The sequence below is a fragment of the Ipomoea nil genome, unplaced genomic scaffold, assembly GCF_001879475.1.
Source record: "Ipomoea nil cultivar Tokyo-kokei standard unplaced genomic scaffold, Asagao_1.1 scaffold0875, whole genome shotgun sequence".
NCBI classification, from domain to species: domain Eukaryota; kingdom Viridiplantae; phylum Streptophyta; class Magnoliopsida; order Solanales; family Convolvulaceae; genus Ipomoea; species Ipomoea nil.
The window spans coordinates 387706-410227 of NW_017617303.1; the positions used below are offsets into that span (position 1 = coordinate 387706).

At 37.5% G+C, this 22522-nt stretch overlaps 3 protein-coding genes across 3 annotated transcripts; all 3 read right to left on the minus strand.

Annotated features, from left to right (window-relative positions):
* Positions 1–112: 112 nt before the first annotated feature.
* LOC109178932 lies at positions 113–774 on the minus strand. The gene is made up of 2 exons (XM_019328483.1): positions 684–774; positions 113–609 (listed from the first exon to the last, which is right to left on the minus strand). The coding sequence occupies exons 1-2, from the start codon at positions 688–690 to the stop codon at positions 113–115; spliced, it is 504 nt and encodes a 167-aa protein (XP_019184028.1). The 5' UTR covers positions 691–774.
* Positions 775–7328: 6554 nt separating this feature from the next.
* LOC109179016 (alkaline ceramidase 3-like) lies at positions 7329–12340 on the minus strand. The gene is made up of 3 exons (XM_019328585.1): positions 12088–12340; positions 9807–10076; positions 7329–8159 (listed from the first exon to the last, which is right to left on the minus strand). The coding sequence occupies exons 2-3, from the start codon at positions 10058–10060 to the stop codon at positions 7646–7648; spliced, it is 768 nt and encodes a 255-aa protein (XP_019184130.1). The 5' UTR covers positions 10061–10076; positions 12088–12340; the 3' UTR covers positions 7329–7645.
* A 5177-nt stretch (positions 12341–17517) lies between these two features.
* Positions 17518–20310, minus strand: LOC109178967 (sugar transport protein 8-like). Its single transcript, XM_019328515.1, has 3 exons — positions 20143–20310; positions 19594–19913; positions 17518–18796 (listed from the first exon to the last, which is right to left on the minus strand). Exons 1-3 carry the CDS (start codon positions 20273–20275, stop codon positions 17693–17695), a joined length of 1557 nt encoding a protein of 518 aa, XP_019184060.1. The 5' UTR covers positions 20276–20310; the 3' UTR covers positions 17518–17692.
* Between the last annotated feature and the right edge of the window lie 2212 nt (positions 20311–22522).

Here is a 22522-nt window from a genome sequence, read left to right on the forward strand (position 1 = left end):
ATTCCATTAATGGTTAAGAATTTCAATTAATGGTTTATTCCGTTTGAAAGTATTAGTGAACGGTTTCGATTTTTTTTTTTTCTTCTTTTTGAAAACCAAGCAACTTCAATCATTATAACAAACCCGAAATACAATCAGGTGGGATAATGTCCCACACACCAAGGACAGATGATGAAACAGTTGCCCTCATCAGTGCGTGAACCATATGGTTTGCTGATCTTTGGACATGGCAGACAACAACGTCGACAATATCCCTAGCAAGAACCTTACCATGCTTTAATAATAATCCAACATATGATAAATCTACAGACTCAGAATTATAGTTGGTGCAGAAGTTTAAACAATCCGTCTCAAGAATTATATGTGACATATGGCGCTGTTTAAGGCAAGTCAGGGCTTCCTTGATAGCCAATGTCTCTGCCATATAAGGATCAAGTTTGCTACGTAAGAGACCATCATATGCTGCTACAAAGCTACCTGAATGATCCCGGATCACAGCACCAAACCCCATACCATTCGCCATAATAGTAGCATCCACATTACACTTCAGTCGCCCTACCGGAGGTAGAGACCAGGAACTAGACGAAGAAGGCAAGTTGTGGCTAGCAACTGGAGAAACGACATAAGTCCTGTGTCATATTAATAGTCCATTCCTTAGAATGCCAAAGCATATCATTGCGCACCTTTCATAGACTCCACAACCTTGCCGCCATACGCAAATCTTGTTCCAAGTCATGTATATCGAGAATCTCTTCCACAATTGACCTTAAGGAACGACCATTCGAAATGGTGTTACAGCCCCAAACCTGAGTAGCAATTGGGCAGTTGAAGAATAGGTGAACGGTAGTTTCTGAACTGGAGGTGCACAACAGACAACCACCACCAACAAACACATGTTTAAGTTGTAGATTTTCTCTTAAAGGGAGGACATTACGCATACAACGCCATAGAAAGTTCTTTATGTTAGGTGGTATTCTTAATCTCCAAAGCCTTTGCCATTGCGTGAATTCTGTAGCACTCTGGGAGTTCATATCGGTGGAGACATGATTCTGGTATCCAGCACGGACAGAGTATAAACCTTTTATGTCTCCTTTCCAACTCCACAAATCAGCATATTCCAGTGAAATAGGGGTGTGCATAGTACGAACCACATCAGACTCCATAAATAAATCTCGTAGCAGTTCTTCATCCCATTGTCCATTGTTCGTTAATAAGTTGCACACTCTGGCTTCCTTTAGTTCATCGATACAAACAGTGTCCAGTCGGGGATTATCAACCTTTGCAAACCATGGCCAGCCCCAGACAAGAGTATCAAGGCTGTTACCCACTCTGCGTATCACACCAGATTTGAGTAAGTATTGACCAGCTAAAATACTACGTCATAAAAAGCTTGGGATGTGACTTAATGAGGCATACAAATATGTTTTAATTCTTTATAATAATTCATAAATTATATTATTAAATTAGTTTTTCAAATTGTATCATTTATGTATTGATGTAATGACTATTTTGTGATTTGAAACTATGAATTTACAAATTTTAAGATTTTAAAAAAAAAAATTGAATTAAAATATTTTAATTAATCCGTTAAAAAAATTGATTCAATTAATTCAAAAATATGAATTTTGATTTGGTTAATGGATAAATTATTTTGCAAATTTGGTTAATTCGGGTTGAATATTAAACGAATGAATAACCCTACTCTAAGGAGTTCTTTCTCAAATAATGATAGGTGTATTTTTTTTTTTTTTTTTTTTTTTTTGTACGTGCAAGACAAAAAGTATACTTCAACACCAACAATAAATTAGGTCAGACATTTTTTGGAGAGGTTATCCCATTGTTAAGTTAGTAGGAATGAAGTACTATGATACCTGCAATATTGGTATTTTACCCAATTCATGCATATTTAGCAGAGTAGCCTCACATTATGGTTTCTCTCCCTAATTAGGGGTTTCTCTCGCCTCTCTCCCTTCTAGGGTTCCAGCGTTTTCATTCTACCAACTGACGGCACCGGCGAGATCGTTCTTACTGACCGACGGCATCATCGACATCATAGTAGCGTGGTCAGCACAGCAGAATGATGGTGGAGTTGAGGTGTTGTCCGAGCGCTAGGCCGACATGGCAATTGAAGAAGAAAACAAGGGTGTTGCAGCAGACCAAAGTTTCCAACCGGCGCCGGGCGAAACGGGAAAGGTGTATTTGGTTGTTGGCCGTTTCTTGATAGTGAAGTTGATTAAGGTGGAGTATATGCGGCAGATTTTAGCATCGGTTTGGCAGCCGGTCATGGAAATGCGGGTGACAGAATTGCACTTTAACTTGTTCCTCTTTGCCTTTTACCACGAGACAGATATGGTGAGAGTGTTGGATGAGGGACCCTGGTCCTTTGATAATGACACGCTAGTCTGCAGGCAGGTCTGTGATGGGTCTCTCCTGGGGGAAGTAAAATTGGATACCGTTGATATGTGGATACAAGTGTATGATCTGCCCATGAGATATACATCTAATGAGATTCTGGAGCAAGTTGGAAATTATGTGGGATCGTTTATTCGGTGTGATAATCGTCATGTTGGTGGCCCGTGGAAAACCTTCTACCGTGTACGTGTTGCGGTACCAGTTGACAAACCATTAAAGCGGCGCATGAAGCTAATACGGCGGGATAAGTCCTGGGGCTGGGTGAATCTCAAGTACGAGAGACTTCATAATTTTTGCTTCTGTTGTGATATGTTAGGGCACCTCGACAAATTTTGTGTGAAGGCTAGGGCTTTGGGTATCAAACCGGAGTTCTACTCGTATGGTACCTGGATGAGAGCAGGGAAAACCCGTGGACCGAGGCATGTGGGCGCCTCGTGGCTTCTACCGCCGGTGGACACTGTACGACAGCAACCAGGGCAGCCGAGCATGGCGGAGGAGGGCACGGCTTCCTCGGATGATGGCCAAGGGGATGTACGCATGGCAAAGCCGCATGACTTGGAGGAGGGGGTCATAGCTTCGTCCAAACGCTGTCAACCGGCGGTGATAGCTCGCCGGTGGAAGGACAGACAGACAATGGTGGTTCATAAAACTTGTTGATGGCGGGTCCCGGATCCCAGACCCGCCCGACTCAATGTGTACGTTAAGCTGGAACTTTCGGGGCTTGGGTAATCCACGAAAAGTTCGTGAAATTGTGGACATGGTGTCCCGTAAGAAGCCTGACTTTGTCTTTCTAATAGAAACTAAAGTGAACCGTACACATGCAGAGCGTATTCATGTTTCGCTTGGTTTTGATGGTCTTTTTTATGTGGATTGCGTTGGATTGAGTGGTGGACTTGCTCTGCTACGGAGGAAAAATAATACAGCAAGACTGATGAGTTTTTTGAAGAATCATATTGATGTGGAAGTAAGTATGACTGGTTTGCAGAACTGGCGCATGACTTGCTATTATGGTTTCCCTGACCGCAATAGACGAGGTGAGGCGTGGGATTTGATTAAGTCATTAGCTCTACGGTCAGATCTACCATGGGTCATGGTGGGCGATTTTAAGGACCTCTTATTTCAGTATGAGAAAAGAGGCGGCAACCCGCACCCGGATATGCTACTTCGTGAATTTGGAGAGACTATTGAACAATGTGGACTATCCCAGTTACCTATGGACGAATATCCGTTTACGCGGGAGAAAGGAAAAGGCACACACATGTGGATTGAAGAGCGGTTGGATAAAGTACTGGAAACAGATAGCTGGTGTGGTCCTGTGACAGGGGCGGGGGTATCTAATTTATTGACTAGAATGTCTGATCATTCAGCCCTCTATCTGGGAATTCATGATCCAGTTGGAAGGGGAGGAAGAGGAAGAGATTTTCGTTTTGAGATGGCATGACTTTATGATGAGGGGTGCAAGGATGTGGTGGAGAAGTCTTGGGAGGATGAGAGGAATATGGGCCTGCAGGATTGTATTGCATATTGTGGCAATCGCTTGTCACGATGGGGAGGTGACCTATATCATAAATTCGGTGAGCAGATTATGAACCTACGAAACAAACAGTTACACCTGAGGGGGCGAACTGATCCAGCCTCACTCGCTGAACTCCAGCGCCTGGAGGAGGCCCTCACCAGTATGGAAGCCTAAGAAGATGCCTATTGGAGACAGAGAGCCAAGCAACACTGGCTAAATGGTGCTGATGCTAACACGGAATTTTATCACAGGTATGCTTCCCACCGAAAGAAAAAGAATACACTTTTTAAACTTATGAATGATTATGGGGAGTGGAAGGAAGGCGATGCTATGAAACATATTATTTTGGAATACTTTGATAATATTTTTTGCTCTAGTAATCCTACGAATGGTGATGCCCTGTTTGCTAATGTGATTCCACGAGTTACCCAAGCCCATAATGAATCACTATTACGGCCCTTTGAATCGAGTTAGGTTAAGGAAGCTCTTTTTGCAATGTTCCCTGATAAAGCACCTGGCCCAGATGGTATGAACCCGGGGTTCTATCAGCACTTTTGGGATGTCTAAATAATCGCTCTTTCCCTTCTGGTTTGAATGATACGGATGTTGTGCTGATCCCAAAAAAGAGTACTAAATAATCGCTCTTTCCCTTCTGGTTTGAATGATACGGATGTTGTGCTGATCCCAAAAAAAGAGTACCCCTGAAGTGGTATCTGATCTTAGATCTATAGCTTTGAGTAACGTGATCTATAGAATAATGACTAAGATGATTACTCATAGAATGAAGCCCTTGATGGAAAGTATTATATCTGACACCCAAAGTGCTTTTATACCTGATAGACTGATTACAGATAATATCCTCATAGCAGCTGAGGTAGGGCATTATTTGAACGGGAAAAAATGTGGGGTTGTTGGTTGAGGAGCTCTCAAACTGGATATGGCTAAAGCCTATAACCGTATGGAATGGTCCTTTCTTCATGGAATGTTAGTGGCTCTGGGATTTGATGGCAGGTGGGTAGAGCTAGTTATGTTATGTGTGACTACTGTCTCATATAGCTTTATGATTAATGGTTTCGGTAGCTGGCCGGTTACACCCACCCGTGGCCTAAGACAGGGAGACCCTTTATCCCCTATCTGTTTATTATTTGTGCGGAAGGTCTTTCCGTGTTATTACAGCAGGCACAGAATAGGGAGCTAATACATGGATGTAGGATTGCTAGGGGTGCCCCACCTATCTCCCATCTATTTTTTTGCAGATGACATCCTACTTTTTTTCAAAGCAAATGTGCAAGAAGCCACTGAGATTAAAAATTGTTTGTCTATATATGAGAAGTTGTCTGGACAGGGAGTCAACTATCATAAATCCAACATATGCTATAGCAAAAATACATGTCAGGAGGACAAGGATGAGGTGGCCCAGATCCTAGGAGTGGCTCAGGCTCCAAATTTTGGAAAATACTTAGGTTTACCCTCTTTTGTGGGAAGGAATAAAAAGGCAGTTTACTTATATTGAGGATAAAATTAGACAGGGGATTGGATCATGGAACAAACAATTGTTATCACAGCAGGCTGGTAAAGAAATTTTATTGAAAAGTGTGGCCCAAGTTATGCTTACTTTTTCAATGAGTGTTTTTTTTACTGCTTATATCTGTCTGCACAGCTATTGAGAGACTCATGAACCGTTATTGGTGGGGATCATGAACTGACCGGGGGCATTCACGGGAAAGTATGAGATAAATTATGCATCCCGAAAAAATATGGTGGTTTGGGCTTCAAGGATTTGAGAGCATTCAATTTGGAAATATTGGGCAAGCAGGCATGGAGATTGCTTACTAACATTGACTCATTGGTGTCTCGTGTATACAAAGCCAGATATTATCCTAAGGAGACCTTTTATGAAGCATGCTTAGGAAATAATCCCATGTATTGTTGGCGCAGTGTTGTGGCAGCTAAGGGGCTAATATGTAGTGGTGTGAGACGGTGTATTGGGATTTGGGAATGGAAATTCTACCTTAGTCTGGAAACATCTCTGACTCGAAGACAAGCTAGATCCAATGATTCAAACTGAGATGCCACCGCAACTAGCTGGGGCCAAAGTCATGGGGCTAATTGATCAGGATATTGGCTCGTGGGACCATCATTTGCTCACTGATATCTTTCAACAAGTGATGTACCTAAAATCCTCAAAATACCAGTTTCCTCCGAATATGATGATGTATGGTATTGGCATGGGGATCCTAATAGTTGTTACTCGGATGGCTACAGGCGCATAATTGAAAATGTGGCTCACTCTATGGAAAATTAAAATATCACCCAAATGAAAAACTTTTCTATGGAGAGCTATAAGTGATAATCTTCCCACTACCAACAACTTGCTTATAAAGAGGTAGAAGTTGATCCGATGTGTGCCATGTGTGGAATCATTCACGAGGACACTATGCACTCATTAGTTTTGTGTGGCTTTGCAAATTCCATATGGACTCAATCCAACCTTCCACTCCCCAATGTTGTGCCATGAATGGTTTAGTGCAATCTTGAATGTTCTAGACACTAATGGAATTATGTTCGCAGCGCGAAATGGTGCTGTTTGGGATGCTTGTCTACCGATGCCAAAGAAGTTGCTTGCAACCGCTATGGCCACTATGCAAGCTTGGCGGAGAGTCCACCACCGAACAGCTGCTCTAGCGCCGGCCGCACACGCTACCGCCGCAGCCAACACTGCCTCTACTGCCGATATGCCACTGCCGGCCGAACTCAAGGCCCACGCCACTGCCTATACCGCCCAGCAGCCACCGCCACCACTATTGCTGCGACCTGGACAGCCCCACGAAATGCCAATAAGGCCAAAAAAAAAATGTTATATTGATGCAGGTTATCATCATGGGACGAATTCAGCTACGATCGGAGCAGTCCTCCTCAATGCCGACAGCCGCTACATTTCGACCTTCAGCGCCCCCCTCCTAAGTTGCTTCTCCCCTCTTATGGCCGAAGCGTTTGCATGCAAAGAGGCCTTGTCATGGCTAAGGGCGCGTGGAGAAGAGTCTATACAGCTACACACAGATTGTCAAACATTGCAGTGTTATCTATCTGCACCAGACATCCCGTCTCGATCGTACATTGGGTATGCTATCAATAGTTGCATAACTTACATGTCTGCTTTTAGTTCTTGCTCAATCACTTCTATTCCTAGATTACAGAATTTACTAGCACATACTTTAACTACTACAGCTTTTAATTACACTATAGCTATGTACTGAGACAACTTCCCGCCTGACTCTATTTCAGTTTATCTATAAATACAACCAAATTGGTTGACCTTAAAAAAAAAAAAAGAAAGAAAACAGAGTAGCCTCAAAAATTTCATGGCCAAGCAATTAAACATGTAAAATGACCAGACATCTAAAGAAAAGTAAAACCAAAACTTCATTGATCACATCAGCGAGTCCAAACAGTTGAATCAAAGCAAAACCAAAACTTCCAAATTCAAGTTAGTCCCTGTCATTCTGTGGGAGAATAAAATATGGTTCATGGCAAGGAGGAGGAGGATACTTTTACAGTCAAAAATTAAATACTACTCCGTATTAGAAACTGCCAGAATTTTCATTTACAATACATTCTTCAAAATGTGCAAAAAGAAAAGAATCACAAATGCTTGCTCATTCCTGACATTCCTTACACCTATAGGGGAAAACAAGCTTGTCTTGAGTGAGAAGCGCACTACTGTGACTTTGGCTTTTGAACCTTCACGTAGGGGAAGAAACCTATCAAGTGCTTAATTGTTGGATTCCATCCCCGCTGCTGTGCACGGCAATACATTAAGAATGTGTTTGCAAAGTATGAATTGAAACCCATGAGCACATGCCATAATGCATGACCCTGTGGATTGATGCTCCACCTTGAAATGTCCTTGCAAAATTGACGATCAAATAACCAGCACATGGTGCCAACCAATAATGTGGCCAAGTATAACTTTGCAAGACGCTTTGCCAATCGGTCTTCAGTATAAATGTAATATTTGTACATACGAGGAATGCAAAGAAGGCATAGTAATGCATAATGCACCTTAAACCCGATTGCAAAGCGAACTTGTGAATGCACAATGGCAAACACTGCACCATAAAGGAATAAAAAGGTGGGCATAGTACTCCGGTAATGCCAGTCTGGTGAGTAGAGGATGTAAATATAAAGTAGCATTTCCCATACCATTGGTGTCTCATCACCTTGTTGTTGCCTGCCAATCAAGATCCTTGGTTATAATAAAATAACAATACACAACATGGCAAAGAGAGTTTTTTCCCATGGACATGACAAAAGGGATGAAACTTTTTCCTATGGACATGACTATGTATGCACAAAGTGAAAGAGGTGGATGCAAAGAGGGCCCAAGGAGGGGGAAAGTATGATGGGGATGTCAGAAGTTGGGAGACATACAAAGTATGGTTACAATTCAAGTATGATATGGGATAGTTACATTGACAATGATGACTTGCAAGTTGCAAGGCCAGAAAATATAATATTGCAGGTTCTGAACAAGACAGAGGGTTGATGGACACTGGAAGGAGTGGGGGGATATGTGGATTTCAGAGAATTACAAGGACTCTTCTTTGATTGGATTATAAAAGTGCTAAAATTCTGTACCAGAGATTGAATCAAGGTGGCAAGTAGGAACTGACATGCAAAATAATCATAGGAGAAAGACGTAAACCAAGGGGATTGAAGGGACTCAACAACAACACTACAAGTAAGATCTATAGCAGAGAAAGAAAATCAGAGGCTTTAAGAAACTGTCCTTGGTAGCTACTGGCAAGTACTTGACCATTTCAAATTTTGTGTTAGCTCTGGGTGAAACAGTTTTTGGGCCAACAGGATTTGACATTCAGAGTTTTGTGAATGCTAGTTTATATATGGGGTTTACCTACTTGGTGCTTTCCATCTCATAAAACAAGCAAATGAAAAAGCATTGAAATGTTAAAAAAAATTAAAATTTCATGTGTGCACACGCGAGTGTATTTATGTATGTAGGCACAACCAACACTTGGCAAAAAATCTCAATATGGTGAACTCTGTCAATTGATAGACAATTTTTCATGACTTCAATGACAGGTCAAGTACATTAACATGACAACTAAAGGTAGTGGAACACTAGTATCGAAAAAGAAAAGTTCTAATCACTGAGGGGGATAAAAGATTTTATCAAATACTGATTCATTTCCCAATTTCCCATATATGTTAAAAAAAATAAATAGCCAAGGATTTGGCTAGAATGTATTCTTGCATGTATATTTTATACCCTATTGAAAATTTGAAATAGTAAAACAGTCAAAAGTAAAAACAGAAATAACATATTAACACTGAATAATAATGCATTTACAAGGATTACAGGTCCACATCCATCACATAGAATAGATGAAGTTAATAATACCATTTACAATAATGGGAGATTCACCTCAAACATGGAGCAAATAGAGTTCAATTGCCTCACTTTCAAGCATATTGTCTGTTCAGATCTTAAATCATTTGACACATCATGACTAGAAAAATTAAAGTTGACTAAGAAATTCTGAATGTTCTCTATAAATATAAACTTTCACACAAATACGAGATTCCATGTAACAACCCCAAAATTACCAGTTAATAACATACCCACAACATCCAAGTCAAGGGTTGGATTTTGCATGACAGTGGCATTCTTTTAGCTTCTTCATAGTTCATATAGCAGTTTGACAAAAAAAATTATGGAAACTTATTAATTATCATAAATTCTGAGACAACTAAACAACTTTCATATGCAATCAATTGATGAGATTCCTAGAACTACGGACATTCAATAAAAACCCAGCCTACAGTTTACAAGCAAAAAAAGTGTTAGAGCACTCACATTCGCTGCAGTGTGGCATGATAAAGCATGCTTCCTATGGCAAGTATTATATTTGATATGTGGAGGACACTGAACCTTTTTTCAAACCTTTGTCTCAAGGCATTAACAAGACCAATGAAGGCCAAGAGAATGCATGGAACATTTGAGATGGTGTTGAAAAACTCTGCGATATAGGAAGAGTGAACATAATTTGGTTCACACCACTCTTTGGTAGATGTCACAGGGCCCCAAAAGCTTGATGTGCCACCTGCCATTCGTCAAAATTTGCACCTAAAATTGGAAAGGAAATGGATACTGGTTACATGAAATAGTTTGCCAGGGAGAACCCCTAAGTCACTAAAGTTGCCACCAATAGCAGTAGCTGCAATAGAAAACGCTTACCATACACAAAAAGTCAAAAATAGTTTAAAACAATCCATACAAAACCATTAAAACATGAAACATTTCAAGGGTCAAGATATCTATGTTAGCTCAAAACAGTTCAAAAGTTTTTAATGTGAAATTCTCAGATAAAGTAGTTTTTTTCCTGAAATTTTCTAAGGGGGGTGTATTCAATCAAGACTTTTAAAGAGTTCCAAAGACTTTTAAAGTGATGGATTTTAAATGACTTTTGTAGACTTTCCTAGAATCTTTTAAACTTTTATTAACTTTGTAAGAGTCTTTAAAAATCCACAGGACAAACATTTATAGACTTTTAAAAACTTTTTCATATTAACAAGTCTACAAAAGTTATTAAAACTCTAAATTGAATACACCCTTACAAAACATTCCATAACTTTTATTAATACATTATTTATAATTCTCTTATAAAAATATATTTTAAATTAATGTATTGCAATAAAATAAAAAATAAATATTGATTGTCACAAAAATACAGTATATTATAACAAAAATACATATATTAATAATCAATGAACATATAATAACATAAAATTATGTTAATTATATATAAAAAAAATTAAGTATATTAATTCTACTGGTTATAAAAAAAATTATAAAAGATTTCTGCTGCGAACAGCAGCAAGATGCTGCTACTGTTCGTAGCAGATTTAAGTAGAGTTAAAATCTGCTGCGAATAGCAGCAAGCTGCTGCTGTTCGCAGCATGTTTGTTGCTGGGAACAGCAAGCTTGGCTTGGCAAGCTTGCTGTTCGCAGCAAAACAAAATTGCATAAAATATATAATAATAAAAAATAATTATAAATTATTATGAAAAGTTTGAAACGTACCCTAAAATTTGATAGAAATTGATAAAAATAAAATTATCTGGTTTAGATAGAAGAAAAAGTCGGTAGAGAAAATTGAAAAGTTTGGGGTTGGAGGGTCGGATTTCATCTATTTATATTAATGAAGAAAAGAAATCCTATTCTGATAGAGTCTATGAAAGTTGATAAATATTTGAATACCAGTAGACTTTTAAAGACTATAAAAGTCTGATCTATTTATATTAATGAAGAAAAGAAATCATATTCTGATAGAGTCTATGAAAGTTGATAAATATTTGAATACCAATAGACTTTTAAAGACTATAAAAGTCTGAAACGAATACCAGTATACTTTTAAAGACTTTTGAAAAGTCTGAATCGAATACAGTAGACTTTTAAAAAGTCTTTAAAAGTCTAAATTGAATACCACCAAACTTTGAAAGTCGTTAAAACTCTTTAAAAGTCTGGATTGAATACACCCCCCTAAGAAAAGAAAACCTTAACATCAAATTCTCCCTAAAACAATCATTTTACACCCACATTTTAGACCTATGTACTTTACAATAAATATTATCTTCCCTGATCCTCAAACCAGACCATTCAAGTTCTATACATATTATTACAATTGTGATTCGACTAAAAAACAAGCCATAACAACACAACTATCATAAGTATAAAGTAGGCATCAGCCTTCATATTTTCCAGCACTCATTGCAGGGTTTGATTTCCATTTAAAATGAAGCCTCTAATTATAGATTCATAATTAGCTATTACCTTGGCTTTCGAACTCTGACTTCCACATTAAACAAAACTCTTGAGAATAAATTAAAAACAAACAAACTTCTCCAAATTGTGAAATCCAAATCTAAGGCAAACCACATTCAATTACTAAAACCGACTCTAGCAAATGCCAATGGCACATTACAAAGCCGAGCAAATAATTTACAATAAAAACAAAAAATTGACAAAAAAAACACGAGTGGTGATATATATTCATCTGTGCATAAAAACGCACAAAATTATATGAATTTCGTGCATGTATTCGATTTAATATACACGTATACAGAGAGAAACTGACCTTTCAAAATCAGATCTAGGTTTTTTATTCCAATTTCAGTACCAATTCTCTATAATCTCCAACGCGATCTCTGAATTTTGCGTCTGTAGTTCTCGCCTGCGCTCCTAGGGTTGGATCTCAGGAGACAAAAAAACGAAGGAAGAAAACAGAACGTTTTTTTCCCGGACAGGAGCTTGGCGACCGGTTCATCAATCATCCGGTTCCTAAATTCTTTTTATTTTTAATTATTTTTTTTTCTTGAGAGGAGTTCAGTCCATTTTGGTACACGAGAAGTCCGAATAAAATACTGCCTTAAAATGTTCACTTCATCGTTATTCATAATTGTTTTCTTTGTCCCATAGCTATTGTTTCTTCTTGTCCATGAAAAAATATTATTGGTTTTCATTTTAGAAGGAATATTCTTTTGATAGATGTGTTCAATCCGTTGGAGATAAAATACAAAATAAATAAATGTATACTTTATTAATTATTAATTACATTCTTTTTTTAAAAAATAGAACTCAATTCATTAAATCAGAGCCAAGAATAGAAACAAGATACTGGGGTGGTAAATCAAACCACTCCTCGCGAGCCACATCTAAAAGTGTTAGCTACTCTTGTTCAACTCTGTCATATTCCGCACTGCCAGTTGGGTCTCTTCGAGGCTTAAGGGCCTCAAGCTGTCTTCTACACCGATCAATTCGCTGCTGGAAGGCCTTATTATATGTACGACCCCAACGTTCAATGTCTCGGGCACAACTCGACCCTATGGAAAACATCCAGGCCAGATGTCCTACTCCAACTCTGCTTCACCACTTCCTTAAACACCTCTTTCCGAAGCCACATCTTATCAAAGCAAAATCTCTTGCGCCGAGGTTGGTGGTTGATAACTATCGGAGTCAGTAAGAGCGGAATGTGATCACTATATGGGAAGGCAAAGATGTCGCCGTAGCCCCCCTCGAACTGCTCCAACCACGACTCAGTAACCAAGATCTTGTCCAGCTTCTCTTCAATCATATTCGGTGTCCCTTTAGAGCGCTGCAAAGTAAACTGGTATCCAGCAAAGGCAAAGTCAGTTAGGCCACAATTATTGATGGCCTCCCGAAAACCTGCCAACAACCATTCTGGATGGGGTAGTCGATCCCGTTTCTCACTCTGGTGTAGAAGGTCATTCAAGTCGCAGAGGATCACCCACGGCAAACTACTGATACCAGCTAAAGTTCGCAACAGATTCCATGACTCCCGTCGATGATGCCTCTCCGGGAAACCATAGAACCTTGTTAGTCTGAACTCTGGGGTGCCCACATCCAGTACCAAAGTGGCGTCAATATGATTAGATGAAAACCCCATTACCTCTACCCGTATAGCTTCGTCCCACAAAAGAGCCAGGCCGCCACTATGTCCATGCGCATCCACCACCAACATGTTATTAAACCCTAATTTTATTCTTATTGGTTCCATTCTGTGCTTCACAAGTAAAGTTTCCATTTAAAACACAATTTTCGGCATCTTGTCACGGACTAAGTCCGCTAACACTTGAACTGCCGTCAGGTTGCCAAGCCCCCGGCAATTCCAGGACATAATATTCATAATCCTTGGCGGGCTTGCTCCGCAAGTCCCGCCTCCTGCAAGTTTTTTTTTTTTATATCCTGATGCCTCACACTCCATCCCCACCGCATCAACCCCATCAATTCTTCTTCGTTTAGGGTCAGAAACCATCACCTCTGGAACCCTAAGACCGTCAGTTGCTACCTTCTCAGAGGTAGCCAACGAATCCACAACAGTCGTCTTCCACTTCTGCCGTTCAACAGTGGTCTCCAGCGGAATCCAACGCTGCCCGTTCGACGGCATACCCCTCCTATTGCCAGCCCAGAGCCATGCTCCGTAAGGCCTATTAACACTTGCTTCACCAGGTTTCTCATATTTGTGACAAAACCTTTCCCCATGGCCTATGATCCCGCATAAGAAGCAGAAAGTAGGCATACATTCGTATTTAAAATCAATGATCGCCCACCCTCCGTTATCCAACCTTAACTTCATCTGCTTCTTCAAGGGTTTAGCCACATCAATTGCCACCCGAACGCGGTAGAAGGACCTCATTAATTACAAATTTTTATAATCTAAATTTTCCAATTTCACCAAATGTATTATCCAAAATCTCAATATTCTACTGCTACTAAAAACAAATCTTAAGTGGGTCTTTTCAACTACTAGATCAATGTCTTAGGGGCTATTAATTTATATTTTTCAATTAAAATTGAATATATTTGACTTGTCTGTACATGTGAGAATGTCTTGAGAACGCATCATTCGATTTAATCATCAAGTTTAAGTGTATATTATGAGTCTTTGTCTTGTAAATTAAGCTATAACGTGTGTTTTTTCAAACTTAAAGGAGCCACTTCTACGATAGATACTAACAAATAATAAGAAGTTAGGTATATTTTATCAAAAGTACGGTAACCTAATTATTTAATTTCGTCGACATTGTTATGATCGATATAGTAAAAAAAATTATATTTCAATAATGCTCAATGAGCATTAACATTATGTTTGATTTATGGAATGAAAATAGTGGAATATGAACAAAATTTTACCATGAATTAATAAAATATAAAATATAATTTTATTATTTGGTTGAATAAGAAGTAAACACTCACAAAGTACCTTGTGGTCTGATGACATCGATCACTATTACTATTTCAAACGAAAGGTTTCAAGTTTGAGTTTCATCCCAATTCATAGAGTTTATGTCTAGCTTCAAATGGATGAAGGTTGATGGATTGGAAACTTAGATACTAAATGTATCTTTTAAGTTTAGAGAGAGTGCTAGGTGTTCATTACAACTAGGCTTGCTAAATTCACTTAGAATGTTCAAATTTCAATTCAACTCTTTGTTGAAGGAATTATTTATTTATTTATAACTTGTAAGAGATGAATTCCTTCATTTTGAATTCAAATCCATTTGAATTTTCTAGTTAACCCTTGTTCTATATTATTAGTAAAAAAATAATTGTGTCTAAGATTTTTTTTTTATTCAAACTTTGTGTTGTTTTACGTGTAGTAAATGTTTTCCTCTACATTTTCAAACACTACATTTGAAGATTTACCAAAAAGTGTAACCCCATACTTAATATGCCAAGATATACCTTATCTTCACATATGCCAAGATATACCTTGTCTTTTCCATTAATTGAGTCTAATAGCTCATTTTTTTTTCTTTTTTTTTTTAAACCAAAATTTTTAATATAAATCTTCTGTTCAAATATCTTTACTAGATGAATAACTCTTGGACTGTGGGACTTCTCCCCACCTGATTGTATTTCCGAAATTTTGAAGATTTAATATATGCTCGTTATTTGGTTTTCAAAAAAAAAAAAAAAAAAAAGAAGCAGAAAACTCTTCTATTTGAATATAATGACTCTTTTATATAAAGATTTATTTATGTTTTTATTTTTTTGCCAAGACTTTTGATGCTTTGTCTTTTGATTTAGCTCTCCTTTGTTCAAATAACTCTTCTAAATGGTAATCTCTATTGAGATTTTAATAGCATCTATTCTACATATCACCAGTCTTATAATTCTTTTGGTTTATACTTGCCAAATGAGTAATGATTTTAATTGAAACTTTTGGGGCTAAGGCTGCTTTTATCCTGGCCTGAAATTTTTTCAAAGGCAAGCTCACATGGAATTATAAGTTATAAGTAGTATTTATATTTTAATCATTTTAATGAATAATTCTAATTTGTACTTTCCGGATTCGATTTCCTACTTTGTTTAATTTTAATGATTTCAGGTGCTTCAAATATGTAAGTTTTAATTAAGTTTTAGTTTTATGATTCGAATAGCTATGTAACACGAATTATTTTATTTCAAGTTTTTATGTAATATAATTTCTATTCAATTATTATATACATAATATGAATAATTTGTTTAACTAAAAATAAATATATATACATAATCTTTTATTTTTGTTATTTTAAATATTTTATTATAATTTATATATTGATACAAAATAATAATTGTAGTGACAAATTAAGATTTATTGATAAAAGATAATAATTGTTTAATGTGATGTGAAAGTGGCATAGTATTGCAGGGATATAGAGAAAAATAGTAAAAGAATTACAAAATTAGTGATGTGGAAGTAGGACCCACTTTTAAAAGTTTGAGAATATTGCAAGAATAAATTCAGTCTAAAATTATCTTATTCCTAAAATTTACTCCCTTTGCCATTATTTATAAATTCATTTAAAAAAAAAAAAAAAAAACATGATGTGGCTTGCCATCCTTGCAAGATTAGCAAGGATTGCAGTCTTGGAAAGTGGGAAAAAAAAGTGTAATATCATGAGTGGGGAAAGAGTCTTTGTTACTTATTTTATTTTTTTTTACCATTTTTAATAATTTAAATTAAATTTAAATAATAATAATAACATTGATGAAAGATAATAATTTTTAAATGTGATATGAAATGTGGACCCACGTTTAAAAGATATAGAGAAAATAGTAAAGAAATTGTAAATTTGAAAGTAGGACCCACTTTTGAAAGTGAAATAAAGATAGCCTAACAATTTTATGAAAAATTTATCTATTGTTGAAAATTCTAATTTCCTAATACAATTGTACAACTTCATTAAAATTTATAAATAAATAAAATAATCATTATTATGGTCACATGCATGCATATTATTATTTTTCATCCTTTTTTTTTTAAAATCCAATTGATATCATCATAATGCTCGTATATTCTATTTTTTAAAGAGTCATGAAAAACTCGAGAGTATATTTGTTATGTTAATTGAGTAGAAAAAGGGACAAAAATGTGGCATAACAAAATTATTCTCTATTTTTTTTAAGAAGGAGACCAAAGAACGATATTCAATGTAAATTATAATTTTACCTCTAATTTGAAGGTTTGGGTGAAAATTACTTTAATTTTTATCCATGTAAACAACAATCATTAAATGAAATTTTAGAAGGATGACTGAGCTTCTTCATGCTATGCAGGAGGAGCAAGATTCAGGAGGAGCAAGATTCAGAAGGCTGCAGTGATGATGTGTTTTTCAACAAAAATTAAATGAAATTTTTGATGAAATAATTAAAGACACTAACTAAAATTTAAGTTAAGAGAATTAAATTTAAAAGTATCATAACAATTGAGGACAAAAACTAATTAAATATAAACTTTCTTGATACAATGTTATACTTGATTGATCATTTTACTCCTTAATGTGACGGACACTATATGCTATTATTAAATTAGAAGAGTAGAGAATAGAAGCACATATAGAAATACTAGTCGGACTTGCCCATGCCTAAGTGTCTAGGTTTGCACAAATACTCATGTATGGATCTCAAATACTATTTTAACATTTGGTAATCATCACAAGTTGTTTTTGCAAAGTTATGAATGAATTAAAATATTAATCATATCCAAATGTATACACAATTGATAAAATATAAAAACCTCACTCTACTTATCATAAATTATTTAACTAAAAAAAATTAGCATAAACCCTAAAATTATTTGCAATTATTTAACCCCTAAAAAAAAACTAAAAAACCCTAAAATCGATCAGCTACTCCTGAACTTACAAATTAAATGAGAGATGAGAGAACTATATTGGCTATTGGCTGATGCTCCGATCTTCATCAGCTTGATCCCCAGGTTTTTTATGTTCATCTTCTTCTTCTTCAGTGATGAACCTCTTCCAATACCAGTGCTTTTTCCAAGCTCTCTCGTTCATCTCATCTATGGGGATTCCCTTCGTTTCCGGCAAGAAGAATATCGCGAAGCACCCCATAACCACAATCCACACCGCGAAGAAGAAGAAGGTCCCGGATTTCATGTGGCACATCATCGTCAGGAACGCCTGAGCTATGATGAAGGTGCAGATCATGTTGGTGCTCACGGCGAAGAAGAATCCGGCGGTTCTGGTCTCCAGAGGGAATATTTCGCTGGGGATTAGCCAGCCTAGAGGGCCCCACGACCACGCGAATCCCGCAACGAACACGCACACCACGATCACCAGAATGTGCGCGTATTTCTCGGGGATGGCGTTCGTGGATTGCAGATGTACGGCCAGGATCCCGCCCGCGACGCACTGGCCGGCGAGCATTTGGACGGCGCCTTCCACGAGTAGGAACCGCCGGCCGAAGCTGTCGGCGAAGAGGATCGTGACGACGGTGGAGACGGCGTTGACGCAGCCGGTGATCACGGCGGATAACAGCGCGGCGTTCGCGCCGAACCCTACCGTCTGGAATAAAACGGGAGCGTAGAACATGATCACGTTCATGCCGGTGAATTGCTGGAAAAGGGCGAGGATGGTGCCGCAGACGAGCTGGGGGCGACTGGACCGTTTCATGAGGTTTCTGAAAGGGTGTTTGATCTTGTTCGCCATTTCCGTTGCGGCGACGATCTCGTCGTACTCTCTCTCCACGTTTTCCACGCCGCGGATCTTCTTCAGAGCGGCTAATCCTTCCTCTTTCTTGCCGCGCTCGATCAGGCTCGTCGGAGTCTCCTGGATGAGGAGAGAGCCGAAGCCAAGGAACAGGGCCGGCACGGCGGCTCCGCCCAGCGAAACCCTCCACCCGTATCCGGCCAACCTCGAGGCTCCATAGTTGATCAGATTCGCAACCAAAATGCCAAAGGTGATTAGCAGCTGAAAGCTACAGTTGAGGGCTCCTCTGTACTTTGGTGGAGCAATCTCTGATATGAACAATGGCACCGCCTGCATGTATGATATTAGATTTTCAATTCCGAGTTTTATTATATGTATTCTCAATATAAATATAAGTCAATAATTCACATTGCTCCTATTTAGTAAATAATTGTTAGCTGATAAATGTTAGCTAATTAGGTTATTAGAAGTTAATAACATTAGTTGATTATAAGAAGGTTTTTGGTAAATTAGCTGTTATCTGATAGTATAGCAGTTTGGTATAACTCCTTTTCTCAAAAAGTTAATTGAAAACTTGATTTGAACAGTTTTTTGAATTTTAGTATTTTAAAATTGATTTTTTTATCAAAGTCAAACAATTATTATTGGTCAAATAAGTCAAAATTGATTGATAAGAAAAAAATATTTTTAATCCGTCAAAACCTACAATTTTAACCCCTAGAACAACAAACTAAAACTATTAAACTCTATTCAAATTTACCTAGTATATGAGTATTTTAGTACTTCTTAATGTTTCTTCTCTTGATATTTCATTTATAAAATAGGGATAGTGTATCAAAAAATTCAAAATTGAAGAGGAAAAATCATGGAAGAAAATTGTTTATTCTCTATTGTTTGATGGAATATCAAAAATGAAAAGGTTATAAAGAATAAATATAATAAATTTTTAAAATACTATATTAAGTAACATTTTAATAGAATTTAATAGTTTTATTTGTTGCTTAAGAGGAAAAGTAGGGACTAAAACTGTTAGTAAAAAGCAATTGAGCGATTAAAAATGTTTTTTAGCTTTTTTTTCTTCTATTTCATAACAACTTACAATTACTACAGATTAAATAGTATATTACCTGGTTGCCAAAGCCAACGCCGGCGCCGAGAAAAATGCGGCCAGCAATGAGCATACCAAGATTCATGGCGGCGGCGTTGAGGACAGCGCCGGTGAGGAAGAAGAGGGAGGCGAATTGCATGGTCGGTTTCCGGCCGAAACTGCGGCAGCATTTTGACGCTATGAAGCTGCAGATCATGGCGGCGAGGTACAAAGAAGAGGTGAAGAGCTGCAAGTATTCATTATCGAACTTGCAATAGTTGTCCTCCTTAACCTTGTGTTTCTTTACGTAAACTGTCGGAAAAAACTTCTTCAAGAAATCATCTATGGATGTCACTCCACCTACCAATAACAACAAAACAAAAATGAGCTGAGGCCACGAGTTTAAATCGTTCAAATCTCAACCCTCTGAGCCGAGCCAATCTATGAGCAATTTAGAAATTTAGACTGATTTACTTTCTTGTAATAACGTTTGTCTCTCTAGATTCGCCCTTAATATCTACTCATAATAATCAAATGTACCAATTGCAAAAGCGGGGGAGTAAATAATAAGAAATGAAAGAAAAAGCACCTGAAATACCAATGTCGTAGCCAAACATGAAACCACCAAAGGCAGCAACGATGCAGCAAAGGAATACTTGTCCGGTGAGTTTTGCCGGAAAATCACCGGAACCCTTCTCGACGGCCATCACAGAGGCAGGCATGGCTACTTACTTTTCTGCTCCCAAGATTTGTAGAGAATCTGTGGTGGTTTAATTTGGATCTATATACATACAAGTGACGACTTGTGTATCTTTTTATAGTGTTTTTTGTTTAGTTAGAAATTTAGAGCAGTTGACTCTATGAACAGAAATATTTTAAAGATAATTTAAGGATAAAAAGAAATATTTTAAAGATAATTCTAATTTAAAATCTGGATATATATAAGTATAACCCTGGGATCTCTCAAACCGTACGTATAGCCATAATAATTGGGACTTAATTAATGCTTATCTGACTAATTCAGCAATGCCTGCTTACAATGTGGATATTGGTATCATCATCATTTATTCATTAACAGACATACTAATTGTTAATTGTTAATTACTCTGATCTTCTTTAATTAATTAGAAAATAATTACGAATAATTTTCAATTCTATTAGGTTAGTGTATACTTTTTTTTTCGTGCACCTATTAATTCACACTTTAATTTCTTTCAATAATTGTATAAAAAAAATTAAAACATGGTCTTATTATGGCTGCACATGATCTTATTTGTTCAGGAGTGCGTCAGAGAATTGGTAATAGCACAACGTACAACTCTAGTCTGGGGACATTCCTGGCTATCAGATAACCCCAGTCCACTAGTCCAGACAATTATGCCTGAGGAGTTACGAGGAGCCCTAGTGGCAAGATTGATTGATCACGAGACTAATACGTGCGATCCCTATATATTGGCAGATTTGTTTAATTCTGAAGACGTGATTCGTATTTCAGTAATACATGTTAGCCCTATGAGAATTCATGGTATTGGATGAGTGACCCAAAAGGGATGTATAATGTGAAGAATGGCTATATGCAATGATTATGAGCATACCCCGTGCCTTGATAAATGGGCTACACTATGGAAGTTAAAAGTTCCCCCAAAGTGAAGAACGTTTATATGGAGAGCTTTATGTGATATTCTCCCTACCACAAACAACTCACTTTTAAAGAGGATGGAAGTGGATCCTACATGCCCAATGTGTGGGATAACTCATGAAGACATTATGCATTCTCTAATATTATGTGATTATTCTAAAATAGTTTGGAATGTTTCACAATTACCCATCACAAATATTGTCACCAAATTCTTCCCAGCTTGGCTCACGGGTGCGATGAATATTTTGACAAAGGAACAGAGTGACTTATGGAAGCAGTTCTTTATCAAATATGGAGAGCCCGAAACGAAGCGGTGTGGAGTGGTGGGCTCCCGAGACCCGAACGTACATGGAGACGTGCAGCGGTGAGCATGCAGACGTACACCGTCGAGCTCCTCAGTTCGTGCCATCGACGGTGATTCTGGACGGCCAGCTGAGATGCTATGTGGACGCGGACTACAGAGCAGCAACCGGAGAGGCGACGTATGGAGCGGTTCTTCTATCGCACGACGGATCATTTGTTACAGATACAAACGGTAAACTTCCAGGATGTTTCTCACCTCTTATGGCTGAGGCACTAGCTTGCAAGGAAGCACTTATCTTGGCTAAAGGAACAGAATATATTGACTGTGGATCTTACAGACTGCTCAGAGTTACGGAATATCATACACTCAAATACAACGGCCATCTTATCCTACGTTGGGGTCATTGTGGACCAATGTAGGACCGCCATGACTATGTTTACTCATTGCCTTAGCTTTTACATTATATTTCGAGAACAGTTAATTTACATGCACATACTCTAGCGACATTAGCGTTTGATAAGGAACACTCTATGTATTGGGATTCAGTCCCGCCTGACTCTATTTGTACGTACATTCATTAATATATGGCTATGACCTATTTTTCAAAAAAAAAAAAAACATGGTTGAAAAAATCGCTAGGCGCTCTTTAGACGCCTAGGCGACCGTCTATTTTTTATTTTTTAAAAAATTATTAATTTGAAGCATAACAGTGAGCTTAACAGCTCTTCAGTCTTCCGCTCCTAGTTTATAACTTTTCAACTTTCAGCTAGGTTTTCTAGACATAGCCTATAGAAATTGATCAATATGTTATTTCTTTGTCAATATTGAAATTGTTCACAATATGACAATAAAATTCACAATTTCAATAGATAATATATTAAGTAAATGTTTTTTCAATAAACTATTTAAAATAAATTACATCTGACATTTAAGTGACTTTTTAAAATTATATATGATAATAATTTCACATCTAAAGTTTAATTTCTATTGTTTAAAATAAGGGGGTTTAAGCGAAATTAATATTTA